The 27,669-nt window shown below is 42.3% G+C and overlaps 1 protein-coding gene across 1 annotated transcript in view; it reads right to left on the bottom strand.

Moving 5' to 3' along the window:
• Positions 1 to 27,407, bottom strand: part of C1H10orf90 (chromosome 1 C10orf90 homolog) — a 102,159-nt gene extending 74,752 nt beyond the window's left edge. Inside the window, exons 1-3 of the mRNA XM_052174473.1 lie at positions 27,368 to 27,407; positions 21,924 to 22,015; positions 5,704 to 6,820 (exon numbers count right to left, since the gene is read on the bottom strand). Coding sequence (XP_052030433.1) covers positions 5,704 to 6,820; positions 21,924 to 22,015; positions 27,368 to 27,389 — 1,231 coding nt within the window. The 5' untranslated portion in view covers positions 27,390 to 27,407. The remainder of the gene's footprint in view (positions 1 to 5,703; positions 6,821 to 21,923; positions 22,016 to 27,367) is intronic.
• Between the last annotated feature and the right edge of the window lie 262 nt (positions 27,408 to 27,669).

Here is a 27,669-nt window from a genome sequence, read left to right as displayed (position 1 = left end):
GACCATTTGCTTGTAAAATTGTCTTCCAGCCTTTTACTCTAAGGTAGTGTTTGTCTTTGACCCTGAGGTGTGTTTCCTGTAAGCAGCAAAATGTAGGGTCCTGTTTACGTATCCAGTCAGTTAGTCTGTGTCTTTTTATTGGGGCATTAAGTCCATTGATGTTAAGAGATATTAAGGAATAGTGATTGTTACTTCCTATCATTTTTGACGTTATTTTTAAAATTTGATTGCTTAACTTCTTTTGGGTTTGATGAAAGGTTACTATCTTGCTTTTTCCAGGGTGAAGTTTCCCTCCTTGTATTGGTGTTGTCCTCCTATTATCCTTTTTAGGGCTGGATTTGTGGATAGATATTGGGTAAACTTGGTTTTGTCGTGAAATATCTTAGTTTCTCCATCTATGGTGATTGAGAGTTTTGCTGGATATAGTAGTTTTGGTTGGCATTTGTGTTCTCTTAGAGTCTGCATGAGATCTGCCCAGGACCTTCTAGCCTTCATAGTCTCAGGTGAAAAGTCTGCTGTGATTCTGATAGGTCTTCCTTTATATGTTACTTGGCCTTTTTCTCTTACTGCCTTTAATATTCTTTCTTTGTTTAGAACATTTGGTGTTTTGATTATTATGTGACGGGAAGTATTTCTGTTCTGGTCCAGTCTGTTTGTAGTTCTGTAGGCTTCTTGTATATTCATGGGCATCTCTCTCTTTAGGTTAGGGAAGTTTTCTTCCATAATTTTATTGAAGATATTTGCTGGCCCTTTAAGTTGTAAATCTTCACTCTCATCTATGCCTATAATCCTTAGGTTTGGTCTTCTCATTGTGTCCTGGATTTCCTGGATATTTTGGGTTACAAGCTTTTTGCATTTTGCATTTTCTTTAACTGTTGAGTCCATGGTTTCTATGGAATCTTCAGCATCTGAGATTCTTTCTTCTATTTCTTGTATTCTGTTGTTGATATTTGCATCTCTGTCCCCTGATTTCTTCCCAAGGCTTTCTATCTCCAAAGTTGTCTCCCTTTGAGTTTTCTTAGTTGTTTCTACTTCTGATTTTAGATCCTGGATGGTTTTGCTTAGCTCCTTCACTTGCTTGTTTGTGCTTTCCTATAATTCTTTAAGAGATTTTTGTGTTTCCTCTTTCATGACCTCGGCCTGTTGACCAAAGTTCTCCTGTATTTCTTTAAGTGTTTTTTGCGTTTCCTCATTATTGGCTTTTATATTCTCCTGGATTTCTTTCAATGATTTTTGTGTTTCCCTTGCAAGGGCTTCTAACTTTTGATCCATTTTCTCCTGAATTTCTTAAGAACACAGGATGCAATATTGGCAAGTAGTTCTAGATCAAAGGTCACAAATTATAGGCAGGCTAAATCCATCATACCATTTGCCTTTGTATATAAAACTTTATTGGCAACAGCCGTATAAGTCCCAGTGCTTTCCCAGCAGAACAGCAGAGCTGAGTAAATAACATACAACACATGTGGCCTATAAGAATGAGCACACTTTCCTTTATAAGAGGACAGGAGAGGAGAAAAGAGGGGAGGGAAGGAGATTGGAGGGGAAGAGAGAGCAGGGGAGGAGAGGAGAGGAGAGGAGAGGGGAAGGGAGAAGAATGGAGGGGAAGGGAGGGGAGGGGATGAAAGGAGGTGAATAAAAGGAAAGGGAAGATATCTTAGATGAGGGAAGAAGAGAAGGAAGGAGGCAAGAGGGAGACAGAGGAGGAGAAAAAGGAAGAGGAAGGTAGAGGTTAGTGAAGGAAAGAGAAGAAGGAAGGGGAGGGGCAAGGAAAAGAAAGAACAAAAGGTTGCTTCATTTAATTCTAGATTATTGGGTGTGGGGATACATTTGCAAAATAACATTTCTTCCCATGCCCTGTAGAAATAAGTCTTCTGTAATGAGAGAGCTGAGTTTAGGAGACATCTTCTCTTTAGCTAAGGCTGATGTGTAAATGAAATAAGCTAGATCACTACACACACCCCATATCTAGGAACACAAACAGATTTGGTATCGATGCAGTGGCCTGGCAGGGTCTTATTCCTTCCTCACAGCTACTCAGACTAATGCTTTTAAAGCAATATTTCTCAACCTTCCTCATACCACAACACTTTGATACAGTTCCTCATATGGTGGAGATTCCCAAGCATAAAATTATTTTGTTGCTACTTCAGAACTGTAATTTTGCTATTATTATAAAGTGCAATGTAAATATTTGATAAGCAAAATAGCTGATATACTTTAGTGCATGTACACTGGCCAGGGGCCTACCACAGAGTAGAGCATCATATTCCTTAGTCCTTTCTCTAATAACATCTAACACCATATCTTGCTTTGTATCTACATGGATGTCTCAGGAAGGAAAAGAGCTTAAGAGATGGATCACAGAAACAAAATGAACTAAGCAAGAGTTAATGTATGAGAATCAATAATGAATCATTCGCACACCCACTAAGGTCAGAATCTTTTAGATTAATATTAAAAATGCACAGAGTGATACAGAGACCTAGATTTGGGTTAGGGAAGGAGCTCCAAGCTGATTAACTTTAGCTAAATTAATAACTAAACTTATTACAGCTCATCAGAAATTCATTTGTAGCCCACTGTGCCACCACCCCAGGAGATGCTCCTGAACTGTCTTCAAAAAACAGCTTTCAATGCTGACAGTGGAGACAGACCCACTCCTGGGTACCACAACACCTTGACTACTCTGCCCAGGATTATCACAGGCAAGGATGCAATAGGAGCCACAGACACAGCTCTAGCACATAATGGATACATAGACTTAGGTATGTCATTTTGTCTTCAAGCCTTCTTTATCTTGTCTACAAGATAGGCATAATGGATACTTTCCCTACAGAATTGTTTAGATGAGTTAAAATAATGGATATAAGCCAGGATCTGGCATTAGGGATTTTAACAACATATGCCATGATTATTCCTCATGCTGATGATAAGCACAGGATGGTAACTGTGATGAAAGTTTTTCTCAGAACAGTGGCAGAGTTTTGTATGATGGTTCCCTCTACAGTACCAACAGGATACTAACAGTAAAGACAATGCATCAAGGACCAAGAAGGTAGGTAAAAAGAGAATCAACTTTTACCTCAGACACATTGATGAAAAGTTTTCTTCCAGGGGACAGAACCTAGCTGTTTTTCAGGATGTGGTTGCATGCATCCCATCTTCCTCCCCCCACCTTAGGAGTCTTCCTGGGTACTTATCTTCAAGGCTTACTCGGGAATATTATCTAGAGAACTTTCCATCCAATGATCTAGTGACTATAGCTAGCATTGTCCTGACTCTATCTATTGACTCTCCCATAAAGCACCTATAAGGGCAGCTGAGTATCAGCAAAGTGAGTCCAGACCTCTCTCCTGCTTGGGTAGGGTTCAGATAAAAGGAGCTAGCTTCCAACAGTATGAAGCCTATTAAGTGTATGCAGCCACAGGAAGCTATCAAAAATGCCTTAGATACAATGTCAGTTGCTGACAGGAAATGCATCAGTCCCCCAAGTCTTAATGAGCATGGCCATGGTCTGAGAGTACTTGTGTTAAGTTTAAAAGGCTCTGTAAGGATAGCAGATGAGCTTGCAAAAACTCTCTGTGATGATGATGTACCCTGTACCAGAATAGACTGTGAGCCTTAAAGCTAGTCAACTACGATTGTAAACTTCAGGCAGAAATTCTGTGGCATGGAGAGAAGTGCTTTCTTATTATCCAATAAGAGATGTAAATTAGTGTAGTTATACATGAAGAGAGTATATGCAAACCAGGTAGGTGTGTCTGTGTGTGCACACATGTGTACATTCATGCACACTAGAGGCACATGTCCCAACAATAAATTACCCCCTATTCTAATGGAGCACAGCTTTCTAAAAGACATATGCCTCTCTGCTGTCCTTTGGGCATTAGGTTAAGAATTATTTCTTTGCATATCTCTTCAATTCTTGATGTTTTCTGTGGTGTTGGATGTTAGGATAGAAAAGTGCCGAGGCTCACATGATACCCCTTCTCTTCAAAACTTCCATCTGAGGCTGATAGAGAATAGGAAATAAACCTAAGCTTGGAGACATTGAAGACCACTAATTACTGAGTGAAGAATAAGAGATTGGAGTGGCTGTGTCATCGTCCATAGTCACTGAGCTAGAAAATAGGAAAGTGATGTTCAGGGTTCTTTGAGCCTCTGGCTTTCTTCAAATAATAGGATATAGCCTTGTGATTTAAAGTCAGGCTCTAAATACATTTACAGTCTCTATAATACATGACTATTCTGAGGGATGTCAGCCCCACAGGAGGCAGAACCAACCTCCGCTGACCCGCCCAGGAACAGCCAGCCTCTTTTTGAAGCCACAGGGAAGCCACTTTGCCCTGAGATGTGTTTGTGATCTGGATCTGGTTATTTTGAAAGAGTCTTTGGTGAGATTTAAAAAAAAATTCCAAGTGATTATTCTATACTGTGAAACAGCATCTACTCATGTTTACCATAGAGTACAGCTTCTCTATTTCTGGAATCACCATTAATAAGGAGGAGGAAGCGTTCAGCTTGAGCACTTGCCTTAAATATGAAAGTGGTGTTTATCTTTGGAACACAGAATAACTGCTTGCATTTTCCTGTGTGCAATGAGTCTGTTGATGCAGGCATTCCAATAGTTTAATCAATCCAAAAGCCATAGTGAATTGATGCTAAAGATCTCTGAACATCCAATATATCTACACTTGTTTAAATTAATTACATCATCTAACATTTCCACATACATTATACTTTTTAAGTGTTTTACAGTCATTTTTATTAATTAATAAATGCTAAATGGATAGGAAATTCATGCTATAAAATTATTATGCATATGCTGCATTTTCAGTTTTACTATTATTTCTTTCAAATATTTTCCCCAAGTGGAAAGTCCATGACTCATAAACCAGTCACTCTCACAGAAAGTACAACTGAAACAGAGACAGAGAAATCTGGGCTGCTTCCCTCCCTCCAAGACAGACTCGTTTCCTCTCCTGAAAGCCAAAGGGTCTCAGGGAAGACCACCTGGGAAATTCTGTCTGGCCCTGAAATAGCAGAAATAGCAACAAAGCCCAGCTAGGATGTTCCAGACACAACCCAGGACATATGATTCCTTTTGCTGCTGATTGGTAAGGAACATTCCAACTTTCCCATTAGAAAACATGCTGTACTTACTGCACACACACACACACACACACACACACACACACACACACCATTATACAACTCAGATATAGTTTTTAAATGTTGATGCTAACACATTTATCAATGAGAGGATTAAAAAGTAAAAACTTCAGGATTCTAGAACTCTCAATATTTAGTCGTTGGACCCCTGAGGAGTCAAAAACAAAATCTGGGTACGGGCGGCATTTTATTCTACTTACCCTATTTTGAAATGTGGTGTGAGCATGCTCTCTCTATTCCAGCTCCTCTGGGAGCCACTCCTTGCTATGGGTTGCCTGTATGTCCTGGCACTATTTTTGGGATAGGGATCTTGAGGGAAGGTTTCTTGTTATCTACAAATGTGTCATCTGAGAACATCTGTCTAATCAGACATCAGTGCCAACTTATGAGCTGCTGGCTTGGGGCAAAGATGACCAAATGCTCAATGTGATCGATCTACTGGGATAAGCTGTGCAGAAGAAATTCAGTAGCACTTCTTTAGCAGGACACTGATATTGGACACCCTACTGCAGGTGAACATCTACTCACCAGCCCTGTAACTCCAGCCGGGGATATGGATGGAGAGTTGATTGGTGTGGTTGCTACTGGTACATGTTGCATGATCCTCTTTCTCCTTTTGTACTGGGACCTGGTTCCTTCCAACATCTGCAAATTTGACATTTTCCAGTGGAGGGGAGCCAGTTCGAGGGCATGTGCTACTCCCCAAATGTACTGGCACCAATGCTGGGCTCTCCTTCCAGTGATCTTCTTGTGGCTGGTCCCATTGTGGGCCTAGGAGGTCCTGCTTTCCCTCTGAAAGTTCCTGAGATAGAGCTCTGCTGATTGGCTCTCCATTAGCTGTGCTGTCTACTCCATCTGCTGTTAACTGGTGGGAACTACAGCGGAGGCTGAGAGACAGGACAGACCTGTGCATTTTGGGGCTAGCAATTTGAGGTTGCTCAAGGGGGACAGAAAGAGATTTGTCCAAATAGTAAATGGCATTGGGACACTGCTGGGACACCCGGAGGTGGACACAAGAACTGAACACGAGTGGGACTTTTCTTGATGGTGAATTGTCTGAAGAAAAACTGTCCTTATTGTCATCCATGTGGGTGACCCAGTAGTCCTGCCTTGCATTCAGCTTAGAGTGACCCTGGGAAACCTTCAGCCCCTCTACAGAGCCATTGCTGGAGAAATCTGTACAGGTGAATGGTCTATTGTGCTGACATAAATGGGCACCAGTATCCAGAATTGGGGGGCCTTGGAACAGAGCATCCTTAGCCTTGCACTTGGGACACAGTGGGTCCCTAAAAGTGTCCCATACCAAGTTGCTGGCTGGAGGGCCCACACGTCGAGCAGTAATGGTGATAGATGAGAACCCACTGTGGGGACCTTTGCCTAAATTGTCCCCTGTAGACAGTGGTTCTGTCTCCAGTCCTTGTTCATCTGATGGAGTCAAAATTCCCAATCCATCTGGAGATAAAGCAAATGTCCTGTGCGTGCTCACGTCACTGCGCCTTGCTGGAGCTGGCCTTGTGGGACACAGCTGAGGCTGAGCAATTGCTTGTGGCAACACGGACCCATTTTCCATAGATTTCTTTTCATCAATCAGCCGGGAAATGACCACAGGTGATATCATTCTTGCGTTTTGTGATACCAGTGTCTCCTAGAAAAGAGAAAAAGATCTCAATTATTCCAGCAGTTCATAGGAACACAGGTAGTAAATTCTTACAGCTCATGGGGATTCTGGAGAAGGAGCACTTGGGTTTCTCATTAAGGCCTTTAAGGTACTCTTGATGCCAACCCTGAGCATTCTGGGGGGTGGGGAATCAGACCTAGGCATGTTTGTGAGGAAGTAATGTTCTGGGCACCTTAGGGAAATCAAATGCCCACATTCAGTTTCCCAGACAAGCCAATCAACTGGCTACTCTTACCAGAATAGATGTACCAAGAGGGATGTATGCCATTATAAAGAGTATAGCTGTAGCTCAATGCTACGCTATGAGGTACATTTGTCCAAATTTTAAATGATCAAGGAATTCCATGCTTCCTAATTAGTTCTTAAGCCCTTATGTAAATCACTACTATGTGTAGAGTAAGGCACTGTGTTTCTTTTTTTTTTTGTACCATGTTTAAGCAGATAAAGAACAAAAAGGAGAATCCTACTCTTCTTGTGTTTTTATGTATGTGTGTTGAGTGCTACAGAAGGCTGACCCAGCCCAGTAATTAATGTGACCACAGCCCAGCACTTAGTGTGACAAAGCCCTCTGGAACTTACATACAAAATACACAGACTCTGAAATAATTATAAAAATATAACCTTGGAAGCCAAAAGGCATCGATGGGTATACAAGTATTCAAGAACAGATCTCAAACCCTAGCACATGCGAGAATCCCCTAGAACATTGTGAGCACAGCTTCCCCAGCAGGTCTGAAATTCTGAGTGTGGAGTATTGAGGACTTTAGCCTACATCCATTCACCAGTGATCCTGATGGGAGTGATTTATGGATCATGAACAGAGTCACAGCTGGCCCATTGTCATCTCAAGAAAAAGCATTTATGTGAGGTGGGCCTAGATACCATGAAAGAAAGCTTGGGGTTTCTTACACCTTTCCCAAGATGTAAGAGAACAAGGGTAGGATTTGTGTTTCCTTTATGGCAGATTTAATATTCATTTGTTTGAATGGCTATTAAATTTATTATTAAATTTGAGTGACCTCCTCTCTCTGGACAAATGACTTTGCATACAGCCCTGTGATGACACAAGCTAGAGTCATTTGGGAAACCAGACTCTCAGTTGAGAAAATGCCTCCGTAAGACTGGCATATAGGCAAGTCTGTAGTACCCTCTTTCTTGACTGATGACTGATATGGGAGAACCTTGCCAACTGTGGTAGATGCAATCCCTGGGCTGGTATTTCTGGGTGCAACTAGAAAACAGGCTGAGCCCATCATGAGGAGCAAGCCAGTAAGCAGCACCCTAGAGAGACCAGCCTGGCCTTGAACTCAGAGGTCTGCCTACCTCTACCATCCAAATGTTGGGATTAAAGGCATGTGCACCATGCCCAGCTCCCTCAGTTTCTATGTCTTATTTACTTTTTATGTGAGAAGTCACAAAGTTCAAAAGATAACCAGAGATCGGGGTGAGGCCTGGGGAGTCCATTTTAAACCTCCTTCAGTGTTTAAAACAAAATGGTTTCAACTCTTAGACAAGGACAACAACACTTCAAGCATCTCTTCCAGCCATACTGACACCTTCCAATTCAAGATTTTTTCTCAGTTCAAGGTCAACCTGGTAGAGTCTCCAGCTGTGAGTGGAGATGCCTTCCTAGCACTAGCCTTCCTAGTACTGATGCAATAATTACTTGTAGTTTGCAAGACCTGGATGCCCCTGCCTCCACCTTAGACAAATCAGTAGAACCTAGGCTGAACTCAGGTTAGAGGGAGTCAGTGCTTTTGTAGTGTCTGTTTCCATTAGGCTTTCCGTGTCTCTGTGGCACTTGCTCTACTCCACTCTTCTCTCTGTAGCACTCCCATGGCTATGATTTGCATACAAGAAAATGACAGTGCACCTGGAGCCCATTTGACAGTACGAAATCCCTCCCATCCTAGTTAAATTTAGTTCTGATAATAATTGTTCCTGTGCACCCTGCAACGGGTGTAATCATACCCAGTGGGAATTCCTTTGACATTGATCTTTGGAGGAAAAAAATAAAACCCAACTTGAAACCTGTAGTATTGCTCTTACTCTGCAGGCCAGTGTTTCCTCAGTGTTGGACCAGTGACAACTTGCGCTTAAAAATCTCACCAGGTTGGGGTAGATACCTGAACATTGTAATCTCCAGCCTTAAATTGAGCCAGGACCTGTTGGGATGAGGTCTAGAATCTGTATTTGTAACCAGCTCTTTGGTGGACCTTGAGGGTACATAGACATAGAGAAAAAAGGGTAAACTGACTGAGGACTTGGAACTCATCTTGAGTCATGGTTCTCAGAGACCCCAGACCTCAGAGAAGCCTTGATTTGCATGGCTATAATCTGAGGAAAAGATTGAAATGGAGTCTGTTAAAAGGTATGCTTTCTAGTACTGGAATCACTAATGTCAAAGGGCCCCCAATCTTGGTCTCAGGATCCTATGAGAGTCTGGGTCTTGGAATCAGCATGACTGTATTGCTAGGAATAAACAGCTGCCAGTTCTGCTTGGAGTTCACACAGAAAAGACCCTGATACTGGCAGTGACAGTCTGGTTCCTCCAGGCAGAGCTCAGGGACATATTTGCTAAGGGCTTCCTTGAGGGCGCCAGCCTTAGGCATCATCCCAACAGGTCCTCAAGGCCCAGGGGAGCCTATATGAAGAGTCAGCTGCCATTTTACTACCTGAGGCCTGAAAAGTGTGACTGTAATTTTGACTCCATCAAAAGGAAGAGGAGAGAATGATAATGAGATGTGTGAATCTGAACTGATTTCTCAAGCTCTTGTTATTCAGGGTGACACTGTTTCTGGCTGAATCCAAGCTGGTCAGAATCATGCCCAGGAAAAACTGTCTGATTCTCTTCTTCACAGGCAAGGTATGAAGAACAAAGAGAGATGCCAGTAGTTTCTTTTCTGCTGCTGTGATAATACCCTAACAAAAGTAACAGTATAGAAGGAAGGAAGGAAGGAAGGAAGGAAGGAAGGAAGGAAGGAAGGAAGGAAGGAAGGAAGGAAGGAAAGAAGGAAGGAAGGAACAAGGGAAAGGGAGGGAGAAAGAAGAGGGGGTGAGGAAGAAGAGGGATGGAGGAAGGAGGGAGGGAGGAAGGAGAGATAGAAAAAAGGAAAGGAAGGAAAGGAGGGAAGGAAGAAAGGAAAGAAGGAAGGTGAAAGGGACAGAGGAGGGAGGGAGGGAGGGAGGGAAGGATGGAGAAAAGGAGGGAGGAAAGGAGTGGGAAGAAGGTATGGAGGAAGGAAGGAAGGAAGGAAGGAAGGAAGGAAGGAAGGAAGGAAGGAAGGAAGGAAGGAAGGGCATTTAAGTGCATTTAGCTCACAGTTCAAGGTTTCATGGAAAGAAAGACAGAGCAGCAGCAACAGCCCTGGTTCTCTCCAGTGAAATGGTGCTACCCACAATTAAGTTCCACATCAGTTAACTTCAGAGAAACCCCCATAGGTTTTGCCAAAATCCCATCTCCCAGGTGATTCTAGATCTTGTCAAGTCAACAATGAACACTAATTATTACAAGCATTTGTATAAATTACATTTCCCATGACTCAGCAGAGATTAGTAAATAATTGATGTGATCAAAGCAACAGAAGCATCTCATGAAACTTGCCTATACCTGCCTTTTGATGTTTTCTATAACATTACAGTTATAGTCAAACCATAGGCTTAGTGATTCAGATGACAAATATTTATTGAACATCTATCTACATGCAAGGTGTATATTGAATATTATAAACTCCTGTGGTCTGCTGGAATTAACTGCCTGGAGACACTATCAAAATGATCAGAACAATCATTAAACTGCGGGTTGACAAAAGATCCCCAAAATAAAGTAGATAAATTAAAAACGAAAAAAATGGACTTTTCACCCATATATTCCAATATTCCTGTAAGGCAAGTTTTATTTATCAAATCTAGTTTTCTCACTGAGACCAATAGAAAATCAAATATAATATGCAACTTAGGGTTGGGGAGGTGGCTTGGTTGGTGAAGTGCTTCTGCAGAAGAAAGGGAACTTTGTTGGAGTTGGATCCGTAGCACCCACAGAAAAAGCAGGACATGATGGCATGTACCTATAACCACAGTGCTAGGGAGTCAGAATCAAGATGACTGACTGTATCTCCAAAAATGAAGTTTAAACCAATCAGCAAAGACACTGATGTCAACCTCTGGCCTCTACATGCACAGGTGAATACACACACACACACACACACACACACACACACACCAAGAAGAAGAGACAAATTATAAAAGCAGAGTTTGTCTCAAATCAAGCTACTTTGGGGTGACACCCCCTCCGCCTTTTAACTAAGGGTTAACTAAAGGTGGCTTTGAAGGGAGATATCTTTCATGTAAAATAAAAGATGTAAGACTTGATTTGAAAGGATATAGAAAGCCTTCAGTTTTGAAAGTGACACATGTTCAAGATGAGTAAGCGCCAGGCTGGGTTTGAGTCTGGCTTTGGCAACAGACCATCTCCTGACCACTGCCTTCCCGAGATCATGTGTTTTAATCTCTTGCACATAGACGCTACTGTTGATTTCTTTTAAATGTTTTAAGATATTAATTTATTTTAAGCATTTCCAGCCTGATTCTGTAGAGCTGGTAAACTCAGGGTTTCATGCTTATTGACTGTGTGTGCGGTTCACTTACGCCATAAGGCATATGACTAAGAAGGGCATCATTTTCTAAGTTGAAATAAGAGGCAGGTAAGTGTCAGATACTCAAAGCAATCCCACCCTGAGCCACCGAGGTGAAAATGGCTTTCTTCCTGCAGCAATTCATATCTCCAAAGGAGAAGCACGCAGTATGATCTGTCTTTGAAATATGTATTTCTCCCCTGTGGGTGAGACAATTCTTTCCTTTGCCAGTATAGCTCTGCAACCTATGACTGTCCTTTCCAGATTGGAATCTATCTCCTCATAGACACCCTCTGCCACCATTGCCTCTGCCTGCTGCATACCTGCTTACCTCCATAGAGCAGACCTAGAAGCATCATTGCTGAGTAATCTATCAACCTCGTGCTGCTGTGTCCTGGATACAGGAGCAATTCAGACTTGCATTTACTCTGCAGAGAAGCAACAGGGACACAGGGCTTCAAAACAAATGGGAAATGGGAGCCTTGCTTGCTCCTTATCTCAAAGCCATTGTCTTTCTGCACAGTTGCTAGAGACTAGAGGGTTTAGACATGCAGTCCCGCAGTAAAATGCTGGCTAGAATCTACCTTTGCCTTGTGTTTTTACTGTGGTTAACAGATATGAGTTGCCATCTTACCCACGTTGAGTGGACATTTCCCTGTGTCAAATGCATTCTATAATGCTATGCAGCTCTCACCATCCATTTCCAGAACTCATCTCATAAAACTAAAGTTCTGCTCCCATTAAGTAAAAAGTCCCCACTCCCGCCTCCTCACAGGCACTGGAAACCAACAAGAATCAATGCTTTTAAATAGGGGGAAGGCAGCTAGTAAATTGCAGAGCATACAATTGCCTCTTATTATCTGCAGAATTTAAAAACAAAAATTATAAATCTCTTAAATGATGCAGGATTTGTTCATATTGGACTAGTGTGTGAAAGAAGAAAGCCAGGGAAGTTGATGTGCATTGTTAATGCGTGCTTTTTAAACACAGTGGAAACAAAGGATAATCAATAAAGGAAAATAAATATTTCTTTTTTTTTTTTTTTTTTTTTTTTTTTTTTTTTTTTGACATTTTAAAACAGAATGTTTTATTTCAAATAAGAGTTAAGTTGTATTTATGCCTCATAAATCACTTTCATATAATATATCTTTTTTTTTTTTCCCATTCTTTTTTTTTTTTTTTGTCTTTTTTTTTTATTTGATATAATTTATTTACATTTCAAATGATTTCCCCTTTTCTAGCCCCCCCCCCCACTCCCCGAAAGTCCCGTAAGCCCCCTTCTCTTCCCCTGTCCTCCCTCCCACCCCTTCCCAGTTCCCCGTTCTGGTTTTGCCAAATACTGTTTCACTGAGTCTTTCCAGAACCAGGGACCACTCCTGCTTTCTTCTTGTATCTCATTTGATGTGTGGATTATGTTTTGGGTATTCCAGTTTTCTAGGTTAATAACCACTTATTAGTGAGTGCATACCATGATTCACCTTTTGAGTCTGGGTTACCTCACTTAGTATGATGTTCTCTAGCTCCATCCATTTGCCTAAGAATTTCATGAATTCATTGTTTCTAATGGCTGAATAGTACTCCATTGTGTAGATATACCACATTTTTTGTATCCACTCTTCTGTTGAGGGATACCTGGGTTCTTTCCAGCATCTGGCTATTATAAATAGGGCTGCTATGAACATAGTAGAGCATGTATCCTTATTACATGGTGGGGAATCCTCTGGGTATATGCCCAGGAGTGGTATAGCAGGATCTTCTGGAAGTGAGGTGCCCAGTTTTCGGAGGAACCGCCAGACTGCTTTCCAGAGTGGTTGTACCAATTTGCAACCCCACCAGCAGTGGAGGAGTGTTCCTCTTTCTCCGCACCCTCTCCAACACCTGCTGTCTCCTGAATTTTTAATCTTAGCCATTCTGACTGGTGTAAGATGAAATCTTAGGGTTGTTTTGATTTGCATTTCCCTAATGACTAATGAAGTGGAGCATTTTTTAAGATGCTTCTCCGCCATCCGAAGTTCTTCAGGTGAGAATTCTTTGTTTAACTCTGTACCCCATTTTTTAATAGGGTTGTTCGGTTTTCTGGAGTCTAACTTCTTGAGTTCTTTATATATATTGGATATTAGCCCTCTATCTGATGTAGGATTGGTGAAGATCTTTTCCCAATTTGTTGGTTGCCGATCTGTCCTCTTGACGGTGTCCTTTGCCTTACAGAAACTCTGTAACCTTATGAGGTCCCATTTGTCAATTCTTGCTCTTAGAGCATACGCTATTGGTGTTCTGTTCAGAAACTTTCTCCCTGTACCGATGTCCTCAAGGGTCTTCCCCAGTTTCTTTTCTATTAGCTTCAGAGTGTCTGGCTTTATGTGGAGGTCCTTGATCCATTTGGATTTGAGCTTAGTACAAGGAGACAAGGATGGATCAATTCGCATTCTTCTGCATGCTGACCTCCAGTTGAACCAGCACCATTTGTTGAAAAGGCTATCTTTTTTCCATTGGATGTTTTCAGCCTCTTTGTCGAGGATCAAGTGGCCATAGGTGTGTGGGTTCATTTCTGGATCTTCAATCCTGTTCCATTGATCCTCCTGCCTGTCACTGTACCAATACCATGCAGTTTTTAACACTATTGCTCTGTAGTATTGCTTGAGGTCAGGGATACTGATTCCCCCAGATTTTCTTTTGTTGCTGAGAATAGTTTTAGCTATCCTGGGTTTTTTGTTGTTCCAGATGAATTTGATAATTGCTCTTTCTAACTCTGTGAAGAATTGAGTTGGGATTTTGATGGGTATTGCATTGAATCTGTATAGTGCTTTAGGCAAAATGGCCATTTTAACTATATTGATTCTACCGATCCATGAGCATGGGAGGTTTTCCCATTTTTTGAGGTCTTCTTCCATTTCCTTCTTCAGAGTCTTGAAGTTCTTGCCATACAGATCTTTCGCATGTTTGGTAAGAGTCACCCCAAGATACTTTATACTGTTTGTGGCTATTGTGAAGGGGGTCATTTCCCTAATTTCTTTCTCAGCCTGCTTATCCTTTGAGTATAGGAAGGCCACTGATTTGCTTGAGTTGATTTTGTAACCTGCCACTTTGCTGAAGTTGTTTATCAGCTGTAGGAGCTCTCTAGTGGAGTTCTTTGGGTCACTTAGGTAGACGATCATGTCGTCTGCAAATAATGATAGTTTGACTTCCTCCTTTCCAATTTGTATCCCTTTGACCTCCTTATGTTGTCGAATTGCCCGAGCTAGTACCTCAAGTACAATATTGAAAAGATAAGGAGAAAGGGGGCAGCCTTGTCTGGTCCCTGATTTCAGTGGGATTGCTTCAAGTTTCTCTCCGTTTAGTTTGATGCTGGCTACCGGTTTGCTGTATATTGCTTTTACTATGTTTAGGTATGGGCCTTGAATTCCTGTTCTCTCCAAGACTTTAAGCATGAAAGGATGCTGAATTTTGTCAAATGCTTTTTCAGCATCCAATGAAATGACCATATGATTTTGTTCTTTGAGTTTGTTTATGTAGTGGATTGTATTGATGGATTTCCGTATATTGAACCAACCCTGCATTCCCGGGATAAAGCCTACTTGATCATGGTGGATGATCGTTTTGATGTGTTCTTGGATTCGGTTGGCAAGAATTTTGTTGAGTATTTTTGCATCGATGTTCATAAGGGAAATTGGTCTGAAGTTCTCTTTCTTTGTTGGATCTTTGTGTGGCTTTGGTATCAGCGTAATTGTGGCTTCGTAGAAGGAATTGGGTAGTGTTCCTTCTGTTTCTATTTTGTGGAATAGTTTGAAGAGTATTGGTGTTAACTCTTCTTTGAAGGTCTGGTAGAATTCTGCACTGAAACCATCTGGTCCTGTGCTTTTTTTGGTTGGAAGACTTTCTATGACTCCTTCTATTTCTTTAGGCTTTATGGGACTGTTTAGATGGTCTAGTTGGTCCTGATTTAATTTTGGTATTTGGTATCTGTCAAGGAAATTGTCCATTTCCTCCAGATTCTCCAGTTGTGTTGAGTACAGGCTCTTGTAGTAGGATCTGATGATTTTTTGGATTTCCTCAGTTTCCGTTGTTATGTCTCCCTTTTCATTTCTAAGTTTGTTAATTTGGATACTTTCTCTGTGCCCTTTTGTCAGTCTGGCTAAGGGTTTATCTATCTTGTTGATTTTCTCAAAGAACCAGCTCCTAGTTTTGTTGATTTTTTGTATGGTTCTCTTTGTTTCTACTTGATTGATTTCGGCCCTGAGTTTGATGATTTCCTGCCTTCTACTCCTCCTGGGTGAAATAGCTTCTTTTTGTTCTAGGGCTTTCAGGTGTGTCATTAAGTTGGTAATGTATGCTCTCTCCATTTTCTTTTTGGAGGCACTCAGGGCTATGAGTTTTCCTCTTAGCACTGCTTTCATTGTGTCCCATAGATTTGGGTATGTTGTGTTTTCATTTTCATTGTGTTCTAAAAAGTCTTTAATTTCTTTCTTTATTTCTTCCTTGACCAAGGTGTCATTGAGTAGAGTATTGTTCAATCTCCACGTGTTTGTGGGTTTTCTGTTGTTTCTGTTGCTATTGAAGACCACTTTTATTCCATAGTGATCAGATAGGAGGCATGGGATTAGTTCTATCTTTTTATATTTGTTGAGGTCTGTCTTGTGACCAATTATATGGTCGATTTTGGAGAAGGTACCATGAGGTGCTGAAAAAAAGGTATATTCTTTTGTTTTAGGATAGAATGTTCTATATATATCAGTTAAATCTAATTGGTCCAAAGCTTCAATTAGTTTCATTGTGTCCTTGTTTAGTTTCTGTTTTCCTGATCGGTCCATTGAGGAAAGTGCAGTGTTGAAGTCACCAACAATTATTGTGTTAGGTGCAATGTGTGCTTTGAGTTTTAATAAAGTTTCTTTTATGAAAGAGGGTGCCCTTGCATTTGGAGCATAGATGTTCAGGATTGAGAGTTCTTCTTGTTGTATTTTTCCTTTGACCAGCAAGAAGTGTCCCTCAGAGTCTCTTTTGATGACTTTGGGTTGAAAGTCAATTTTATCTGATATTAAAATGGCTACTCCAGCTTGTTTCCTGAGACCATTTGCTTGTAAAATTGTCTTCCAGCCTTTTACTCTAAGGTAGTGTTTGTCTTTGACCCTTAGGTGTGTTTCCTGTAAGCAGCAAAATGTAGGGTCCTGTTTACGTATCCAGTCAGTTAGTCTGTGTCTTTTTATTGGGGCATTGAGTCCATTGATGTTAAGAGATATTAAGGAATAGTGATTGTTACTTCCTATCATTTTTGACGTTATTTTTTAAATTTGATTGCTTAACTTATTTGGGTTTGATGAAAGGTTACTATCTTGCTTTTTTCAGGGTGGAGTTTCCCTCCTTGTATTGGTGTTGTCCTCCTATTATCCTTTTTAGGGCTGGGTTTGTGGATAGATATTGGGTGAACTTGGTTTTGTCGTGAAATATCTTAGTTTCTCCATCTATGGTGATTGAGAGTTTTGCTGGATATAGTAGTTTTGGTTGGCATTTGTGTTCTCTTAGAGTCTGCATGAGATCTGCCCAGGACCTTCTAGCCTTCATAGTCTCAGGTGAAAAGTCTGCTGTGATTCTGATAGGTCTTCCTTTATATGTTACTTGGCCTTTTTCTCTTACTGCCTTTAGTATTCTTTCTTTGTTTAGAACATTTGGTGTTTTGATTATTATGTGACGGGAAGTATTTCTGTTCTGGTCCAGTCTGTTTGGAGTTCTGTAGGCTTCTTGTATATTCATGGGCATCTCTCTCTTTAGGTTAGGGAAGTTTTCTTCCATAATTTTATTGAAGATATTTGCTGGCCCTTTAAGTTGTAAATCTTCACTCTCATCTATGCCTATAATCCTTAGGTTGGTCTTCTCATTGTGTCCTGGATTTCCTGGATATTTTGGGTTACAAGCTTTTTGCACTTTGCATTTTCTTTAACTGTTGAGTCCATGGTTTCTATGGAATCTTCAGCATCTGAGATTCTTTCTTCTATCTCTTGTATTCTGTTGTTGATATTTGCATCTCTGTCCCCTGATTTCTTCCCAAGGCTTTCTATCTCCAAAGTTGTCTCCCTTTGAGTTTTCTTAGTTGTTTCTACTTCTGATTTTAGATCCTGGATGGTTTTGCTTAGCTCCTTCCCTTGCATGTTTGTGTTTTCCTGTAATTCTTTAAGAGATTTTTGTGTTTCCTCTTTCATGAGCTCAGCCTGTTGACCAAAGTTCTCCTGTATTTCTTTAAGAGATTTTTGTGTTTCGTCTTTCATGACCTCAGCCTGTTGAGCAAAGTTCTCCTGTATTTCTTTAAGTGTTTTTTGCATTTCCTCCTTGTTGGCTTTTGTATTCTCCTGGATTTCTTTCAATGATTTTTGTGTTTCCCTTGCAAGGGCTTCTAACTTTTGATCCATTTTCTCCTCAATGACCTTCATGTGTTCCTGTACCAGCATCATGACCAGTGATTTTAAATCCAAATCTTGTTTTACTGGTGTGATGGGGTATCCAGGACTTGCTGGTAGAGGAGAATTTGGTTCAGATGTTGCCATATTGCCTTGATTTCTGTTAGTGACGTTTCTGCGTTTGCCTTTTGCCATCTAGCTCTCACTGGTGTTACTTGGTCTTGTCAGTGCTGGACTCACCAGTGCAAGCTGCCCCTTCCCCGTTGGCCTCTGGTGCACAGCTTACACTCTGCACTGCCTATAGACAGGGTGCTGTTTTCCAGGCTGTTCAGATCCCAAAGCAGGCACCTGAAGGCTCCCGCTGGGGCCCGCAGGATTTATCGGAGCACACCGACTTTTCCCAGCTGGCCGCCCGGAAGCCCCCACTAGCCTCTTGAGGGACCTGGAGATGTGGCGGCCACCCAGGCTGATCTGAAGCGGAGAGATTTGAGCTGGGGGCTTCTGCCTGAGGCCTTGCCCCAGATTGTGTCTGTGGACCAGGTGGAACCCGTGTACACCCCCAGGGAGCTCCGAAGGTGAATGTTGCTGTGACCTCCCCTGTGCTCCGCTCACTCCGCTGGGCAGCCGATTTCCCCAACCGGGCTGGCGCACACTAGGTTAGCCTTGTCGCCTGGGCCCTGAGTCCAGGCAAACGCCTGGGAGGCCAAGGTCCGAGCAAAGTTCCCCTAGGGCTATGTCTGTTATTTGGGTCCGCCAGGTGACCCGGATGGCGGGCGTGTGCGTCCGCGCTCCGCGAAAGCACTGGGAGAGTCTGTTGTGCTAATAACCTCCTGGGCTGGTTGACACACAGATGGCCCACCAAGCCGCCCAGTTCTTGGGGTCAGTCCTGTGCCTTTTGGGGCCTAGACCCCCGTTTTGTTAGCCTCAGGCTACGCTTGTTAGCAGTCTCTGCCCTCCCGAGCACTCTGGCTCCTGTAGGCAAAATGGCGGCGCGTGCGCCGGCCGGGGCAAAAAAAAAAAACTCCTGGCTGGGTTGGCGCCCCGATGGCCACTCGAACAGCCCAGGGCCTGGGTGCAGGCCAACGCCCGTCTGGCTCAGACCCCTGCGGTGTTGGGCCTAGGATTATGTTTGTGTACCTCAGTCTGACTGATCTCTGGAGCCCGGGATCAAGATGGCGGTGAGTCTCTCCTGACTGGCGGGCAGCCGAGTTCTGAAGTGGCTTCCGTGCAGCGAAAGGCTCCGCAGAACCGCAGTTGCTTGCCGCCCGGCTGGTCAGCGAAGGTCAGTGGTCGTGGGCGCAGGGCCTAACTGGACCCTGTGTCGCCTTGGTTCCACTGCTGATGGCCCTTCAGCTGGAGCAGCCACTGCTACCGCCGCCGCCGCCGCCGCCGCCTCCCCGAAAATAAATATTTCTTATGTATATATTTCTGTATTTTCCTAAGTTTCTTTCTCATGTGTGTACATTTGTTTGTGTACAGATGCACAGTCTCTCTCTCTCTCTCTCTCTCTCTCCTCTCTCTCTCTCTCTCTCTCACACACACACACACACACACACACACACACACCACTGTGCCTGGCTTTTGTGTGGACACTGGGGATCTAAACTTCAAGTCTCTGTGTTTATGAGACATATACTTCACTGACTGAGTCATCTCCCAGCCTCCATTTTCCTAAATTTCTACATGATATTCTCATTAATTTTAGATTCCGGAAAACTTGAATTCATATATACATGTACCATGTTTACTCTTAAACACTTGGCAGAAGAGGCACAGGCTGGATGTGCTTGGGAAAGTAAGTGATGAGAGAGGCTGAATATTAGGGCACTAACCCAGGTGAGGAGACTGGTGGAATGCTTCAACAATTAGCCATGGCCTTATAAAACACACACAGGACAAACTTTCAAAGCTCCTGGCTAAGAGGAAAGGTTGAAAGTCACACTATGAATAAGATTAAATGGATCCAGCCAATTCCAGAGCAGATGTTGAGAAAGTGTGATTTGTAAGAAATGAGATCTCTCTCTCTCTCTCTCTCTCTCTCTCTCTCTCTCTCTCTCTCTCTCCTCTCTCTCTCTGTCTCTCTCTCTCTCTCTCTCTCTCTCTCTCTCTCTCTCTCTCTCTCTCTCTCATACATGCACACACACTCAGAGAGAGAGAGAAAGAAAATACATTTCTGTATTTCCTAGTTTCTTTCTTGTATACATGACTGTTGGGGGGTGGCCGGCCACATGGTCCCAAGTTCTGTATCATTATTAATGACTAAACTAATTAGTGTTAACATCAATAGAGCAATGCTGTAAATTTCCAACTCCATGTGGAGAACAGAAAGGAACTATGGTCAACTGGAACATTTTCTTTCTTTCTATGATGCTGGGAATGAAAGAAACCAAGGGCCACCCAGGGCAAATATCCTAAGATTGTGCTGTATTCATCTTAGCAAACTCCCCCATCATTCTGGGACTCAAGTCTTCCTTCCCCAGCCTCCATTTCCAATAACCACAGTTCCTCCTCCTTATGCTCCTGTTCTGCTCCCAGGAAACAAATCAAGTACATCAATGCATGTTAAATTCTTGCCACAGTGTCCCTCTCTAGAACAGGCTTTGAATGTCAACAACCACATCTCACATCTTGGGGGTTCAGAATAGCATCTTTACTTGTTAGTTTTTGGTAATGTGACACAAGCTAGAGTCATCTGAGAAGTGGGAAACTCAGTTGAGAAAATGTCCCATCATATTGACTTATGGGAATATCTGAGACACATTTTCTTGTCTTGTGCACATCATAGTGGGAGGTCCCAGCCCACTATGAGCAGTGCCATTCTTAGGCAGGTAGGCCTGGACTGTATAAGAAAGCTAACTGAAGTAACCAGAGAGCAAGCAAGTAAGCAACATTCATCCATGGACTCTGATTCACTTCTCGTCTCTAGGTTCTAACACTGAGCTCCCTTCCTGGCTTCTCCTACTTTAACCTGTAAGTCAAATAAACTCTTTCCTTTCCAAGATGGTTGTGCCACAGCAATAGAAGCCAAACTAGAAAAGCATCCTTTACTTTGGGAGACTGGGGTTAGGGACACCTGGATGAACTGTAGATCTTTACTAAATGGAAAGTTAAATCAAAGATATACATTTTTGAGGAAAAAAAACCAGACATGTTAATCACTTAAATCTTAAAATAATAAAATAAGAACATATTAATAAGACACAGCAGGTAAGCTCTTCTGTCTCAGACCTCCAGAATAAAGAAGGAAACAAGCACTCTGGGGCCTGGCAGCCTAAGTGCTGTAAGATTTGCATGTGTGTGATGCATGGGTCTGCATCACAGCTTCATTTTGTCTTTTGCAGAGTTAAATATCAAATTCCCACTCCGGGCCAACAGAATAATCAAAATGAGTCAATCAGTTAGACAGAACCTAGGGGATATAATCTAACAATGTTAACCGCTATGTGTAGAGTTCTTTAACCTCTAGTCTGAATCACTTCATTATACAAACTTGGCTTCTAATTTTTTTTTGTCTATTTCACACTAGACACTTTTTTTCAGTTAAAACAACCTGTACTCGCTTGTTATATTTCAAAGCATTTGCGCCTGATCTTCACAATGATACATGGCATGATATTTGGACTCCCCCCTCTCCTACTTTAAAATGGAGGTAGAACATCTTGCTTTCCTCTGACACTACAAACTTACAAATTTTTGGTGGTGGTTATTGAAGAGTTACTTTAGCTGGGCAGTGGTGGCACACACCTGTAATCCCAGCACTCTGGGAGGAAGAGGCAGGAGGATTTCTCAGTTCGAGGCCAGCCTGGTCTACAGAGTGAGTTCCAGAACAGCCAGGGTTATACAGAGAAACCATGTCTTGAAAAAAACCAACCCCCCCCAAAAATGTACATATAGATTCTATTCTATCCTTAGTTATTTATGATTGGATTTTTCTGGTTCACTAATTCAACATTTGACTAAAGAAAACAAGCCACAAGCCTATAGAACAGGCCAGCAATTGTCTTACAGTCCAGCACCTTTAGCTGACTAGAAGGCACAAATGTGTGTTACCTTGGCGAAGTCCAACTTCCTCTCTGTAACATCAGACTGGAGATTTTTAAGGACGATTTGATCGTTTGTACTATAGCGCGTGTGCAGTAATCCTAGACAAAAGGAGATGACACGGCTACTTTTAGTATATAAATAGAATGCTAACCTCAGTTTAATATAAAATTTAATTCCTGTATCTACATAATGTGCCAGCCAATAGCAACTCTGGTATATTCTAAGCCGTGACTAAACCTGTGTCCCTTCTTCTTTGTTCCAGTCACTCCTGCTCTTGGATTTCAGTAATTATCGAGTCGCAAAACCCTTCCCCATATGGTTGTTTCTAGCCTTAGATTCCATAAGTGGTTGAGCAGATATGGCCTTAATCATGTTTCCATTGTCCCAGGTTTATGCTAAGAAAGAAATAAAGCCACATTCTACTTCTTTCAGCAGCTGTATAACCACAGCATAAACACAAGACTTTTAGCCAGTTTCTCAATGCCACCACAACTACAGGGACAGTGAGGACCCAGGCACTGGCTGTCAAACTGTTTTGGAGAGTGAAGATATTCTAGGTATGAGAACATAAAGACACCTATGGCCCAAAGGTAGATGAGGATAGATACATGGACAAGATAAGCTTCTCTTGGCTTAAGCTTCCTAATGAATCAATGGTTAACGTGCCCTGTCTGACCCCGGGAACTCCAAGCAGAGGTGCTTTTGGGCAAAGCATCTTTCAATGAAAGCAAGGAGCATTTTAAAGCTGATCTGGGTCCTGAGGTGGGACTGAGACAAGCTTAGCTGCAGACCCATAGTGAGAGCAACCCCAAGATCTCTCACAGTAACATTGCCAGGATGTTTACAGAAATCTGAGTCAAATATAGAAAGACTGGGTTGGGAAAGTGTATGCAAGCATAGCCAGAGTCCTAGTCTCTTTAGATCAGGGGCAAAACTTTGACTCCCTATGACTACATTCTACAGAATACAAGTTCTAAAAACACTACAATGGATGATTCTGGTTCTGGAGGTTAGAAATGTCAAAAATAAGCTCCCTAAATTTAACATCCTATGTCAGAATTCTAGACTATGATGAAATCGGGTTGAGGTGGGGACTTTATCTGCTTGTTTGGATAAGGTTAAAGTATTTGGAGGGAGGTGGGTGAAAATCACATGCTATAGTACTGTTAAGTTTGACAGACTTGGGAAGGATTTGACCTTGGGAGCTTTCAAGGGTCATCTCTAATCGCCCAAAGCCTGCCTCCATTATAGCCTGTCTTTGAGTGACAATGGACCTCCATCGTATCCTGACTTGAGCTGCGGTTCCAACTATGACTGTCACTGGGTGACAGAGGGTCATTCAAGGTGATGTTCAGATTTCTTTCTGTGAAGCACTAATGTCATCCCTGAAGGGACTGGTGGGTGCTTGTGCAATGTTAGTGTCTTATGATGATCAGACAGTGAGGCTGATGAAGACAGAAGTCACCTGAGCTGCTTGTGTAGCATGGTATGGGGGTAAGAACTTTAAAATATGCACAGTCTCGGGGACTAGATGGGTTTTCATCTGCCTTAGTTTGGCCCTAGCTGACCTTCAGTGAATCAACTGTGGAGCCTGCCTTCATCCATAAATGCAGAAAATGATACCTCCTGCAGAAGTGCAGGCCTTGCCTTCATGGCTCTGGGCAATCCTCAGTAAAACACTTGGGCAAGGATTATCAGGTAAATCCACTATAAAGGGCAGAGGGTGTTATTATTATAGCATAAGTCAAAACAGGTCTTTGCCAAAGTCCAGCATCACTAATGTGGTGGCACTAATAGGTCAGGCATCCACAAAAATTGGACCACAAAGTCCTAGGGCTGGAGTCACAGCTCTGGGTACCTGGGTGGCTTTGAACACATTGCTTAGCACACCTAGGTTCCTCCCTATGTGATGGAGAATGTGGAGTTAGTTACTTCACAGGGTAACTGGAAATTTTTGAGTGACATAATTAAGTTAATGTCAGTGCAATGTGCACAACATAATATCATATAAAAATAAGTACTCACTACTGGGAGTAAATAGCTTTGTTTGAAGGGAGTGGGAGAATGGGAAAGCTGCTGGGATTGGGAAGCATAAGTGATTGAGTAAGTTTGAGCTTCCTACACCTGCTGTAACAAAAGGCCACACGACAAATGCATCCTCTAGAGATGTCAAATCTAATACTGGGCTAAAATCAAATTAGCAGCCAAGTATTGCTTTCTGGGGGTGCTAGTGGGGGATTATTCTCCTTGACTTTTCTTGTTTCTAGACACTATTTGTATTCCTTAACCTGTGTCTGCCTCACTCCAGCCTCTGTCCTTAGTACTGTTCCTTCTCCTCGACTCTGCCCTGTTGTTTCCCTTGAACAAGGGTTCCTGGATAAGAGTGAGCCCTAAGGTAATGTTTTCATATCAAGGATGTATCTGAATATGGGCATATCTAAGGGTATCAGATTTCTTGTAACCCAGTAACGGGGGTGGGGGGGGCAGGAAGGGGAATTCAGGTAGATAGAATGTAGAACCTTGAAATATTCATATGGCATCTATGTAACAACATAGAAAAATGCTTATAATGATACATGATAGAAGGGAGCCAAAAGCCTATGGAGCACATAATTGTGACATTAATATAGTATATGAAGCAATCTACAAAAATAGTAACATGGCTGTGTGAAGAAATAGCATTGGGTGTAAAGAACTGGCCTAGGTTGTGGAGCCTGAGCAACTGAAGGATACATGCCCAATTAGGCTTTGCTTCTGAAGACTCACAGCTGACATATCAAGCGAAGTGATGTAGCTATGACATTTTTTAACCTCACTGCTTCTGTTTCCTCCATCTACAAAGTCAGCATATGTGGCTGATGCTGTTGAGTCCTCATAGCTCCCCATTGCTGGATTGCTACTCTATCCCTTTGCTGTTTAGAACTTGCTGTCAATAGTGCAGAGCCTTCTTCTCCCTTGAGCATCATTCTCCACAATGGACTAGAGCCACCATTATTATGATATAAAAGACCATGGTAGAACATTAACCAAAGGTCAAACTTTACCCCCTCAAATGAATACCCTCCACTTTCCTTTGGATCATCTTTTAAGAATGTTCTATCCTTGAGTGCTGTCAACTGTCTCAGGGTTTTGATTCTTGGGAAAAAAACTGTAATGGCTACCCATCCTTCAAGGCTATCCCACAGCAGAGTTTCTCCAAGTGTGCCCCTCCAGCAGCAGGGCCAGCCTGGGAAGAATTGATAAGAAACATCTATTCTAGTAATGCCACCAGCCAACACTACCCCTAGATCCACCAAGTGAGGATCCTACACAGGAGTGTGGATATTCATCCATGCTTCAGCCAGTTTTTTTAGCATGAGGCATCACAAGTGCAACATGGTCTTAGACTAGTAACACCCCTTATGGATGGTATGTCTGATGACCCAGAAGGGGACAATGGTGCTCTGATGCAAAAGCTACCCTTCAACTCTCAAGGATCTGCGCCTCACATGTATGCATGGGGACCAAATGAGGCTTCACTTTTTATAATACTAGCAGTGACATCAGCAAGCTGATATTTATGATGCAGCAAATTAAAACCATACAGTGACACATGGTCATCACTGCTGGTGCATGGCACTTAATGGTCTAGTTGTTTGTCCATTTACTAACTCACTAGCTTATACTGAGAGATGCTCTCTTGAGTCTGTTGGAATAATCACAGTTGTATCTCAAACACAGCCTAAGCTACATACTCAAAGCTATTCTACTCCCTGGTCTCTCTCCTAGTATCCACAACAGGCTGCACCAGTACCAACAAACTGAGCCATCCTGCCAAAGATGCAGGCGCTGCACTGAGCAGCAAGAGGTGGGAGGGATTCCCTGCTCTCCATAGGATGTCAAGGCAATGTCATGGATTTGTTATCACAGGCCTCCAATTGACACAGGAAGCCCTTTCAATTCAGAGGGCCAGGAAAAGTTTAGTGGCATGCATTCGTGACTTTTCTCATCTCATCATTTGCTGTGGCAAAATGTCTGACAAAGGGAACTTAAGGAAGGTTTGCTCTGGTTCATAGTCTGAGGTTCCATTCTGTCATGGTGCATCAGGGAGAGTAGGTCGAGGGGAAGCAGCTGGTCACACTGAGACATGGTGTCCCCAGTAGGAAAACAGGACAATGCTGGTGGCTCAGCTCACTCTCTCCTTTGTCCCTTTTTATTAAGTCTAGTACCCCAGGCCATGGAGATGGTGCTGCCCATCCACGTTCAGGAGGTCTTTCCAGTTCAGATAAACCTCTCTGGAAACATTCTCGCAGACACATCCAAAGGTGTGTCTCCTAGGAGATTCTGAATTTGGTCAAGATGGCTATGAAGATTATCATAGGAGAATTTAAACATAAATGGAAAGGGGTGGAGGAGAAAGTAGCATAACCAGTCAGAAGACAAAAGCAAGGGAGAAAAAAGCAAGGTAAAGAATAAAGACAAGGGCTACTCACACATTGATGACTCATTGGATGTACCTATAGAATAATAAATTCCTACACATTGTCTAACATGACTCAAGCTGTCCCTACAAACAGCAGACAAGCTCCATTGTGTACTGCCTAATGAACCAATCCATCAATGCCACATGCAAACAGGGGAGTGTGAGCCTTAGGTGTGTGACTGAGTGCACTCTCTCACATCTAAGTCACAGTGGCAGAGGAGAGGAGAGGTGCACTCGATGCCTCACCCTGCACTGGTGGATGTAGAATAGCATTTCTAATCTGACAGGAGTCAAGGCTTGCTCTTGATTGCCACCATCTCCTTAACAATAGCTCCTTTTGTTGTCTTAAGACACATTTCATAGAGAAAAATCACTTTTCAGAATTAGATTTCACTGTCTCTGTGGGATTTAACCTCAGTTGAGCATCTAGAGATTTCTATTTTGGACTTCTAGAACACCATGTTCTTCTGTCTACTTTTCTGGGTTCTCTTCTTGATAGTTTCTGTCACTGCTGCTTCTCCTTAACAAAGCCAGGTAGAACAATCTAGCCAGAGGGTTCAGGTCCCCGTGATGAGTTAACAACTTAATGGTACTAAAATAACACTTTAAAACCCTACAGCTCTAAATCCCTTTGCCCTTGTAAAGGTACTAGTCACTGGAGACCACTCTAATCCAGAGTGATCTCCCCTTAACATAACCACATCCTCAAAGACCACAACATTCAATAATATTATATTCACACCATCAATGATTTGATCTGATACATCTTTTAGGGGAACCAAGTCATCTGACAGCCCCATTCCAGACAAGTGTTAATAACATGTACTTCTTTCTGCCACCTGCTAAGCACTTTGACTCTTACAAATATTTCATCTTTCCCCCTGGAACTTGGTACCTAGGATGTCTGGTCAGTTGAAAACATGAAGTATGTACAAGACAAATGTAACATTCATACTCTGATATCTGTGAGGGAAAAGCAAGAACATACCTTCCCCAGAGTGTTTAATCATGTCCCACTGATGTCTCAAAGCCACCTTACTTCATTTCAAAGATCATCTAAGGACAAAGATGTGCCTTGCTAAATCAAAGAACATGGCCACAGTCTGCCTCTGTAGCTACTCTCAGAATGAGTCAGACTCCCAACCTTCCGCCCCGATCCAACTGATGAAATCATTGGAATGTTTACCTAGCAACCAGTTGATAGATAGCTACCTCAAGGTTACTTCTTGTCACCACTGATTTGGGCTTAAGATCTGAGATTCATTTGACAAGTACGATGAGTTTCAAGAG

The sequence above is a fragment of the Apodemus sylvaticus genome, chromosome 1 (assembly GCF_947179515.1).
Source record: "Apodemus sylvaticus chromosome 1, mApoSyl1.1, whole genome shotgun sequence".
Taxonomy (NCBI): Eukaryota; Metazoa; Chordata; class Mammalia; order Rodentia; family Muridae; genus Apodemus; species Apodemus sylvaticus.
Note: the sequence above shows the minus strand (reverse complement) of the source record. Positions and strands in the feature narration are given on the sequence as shown.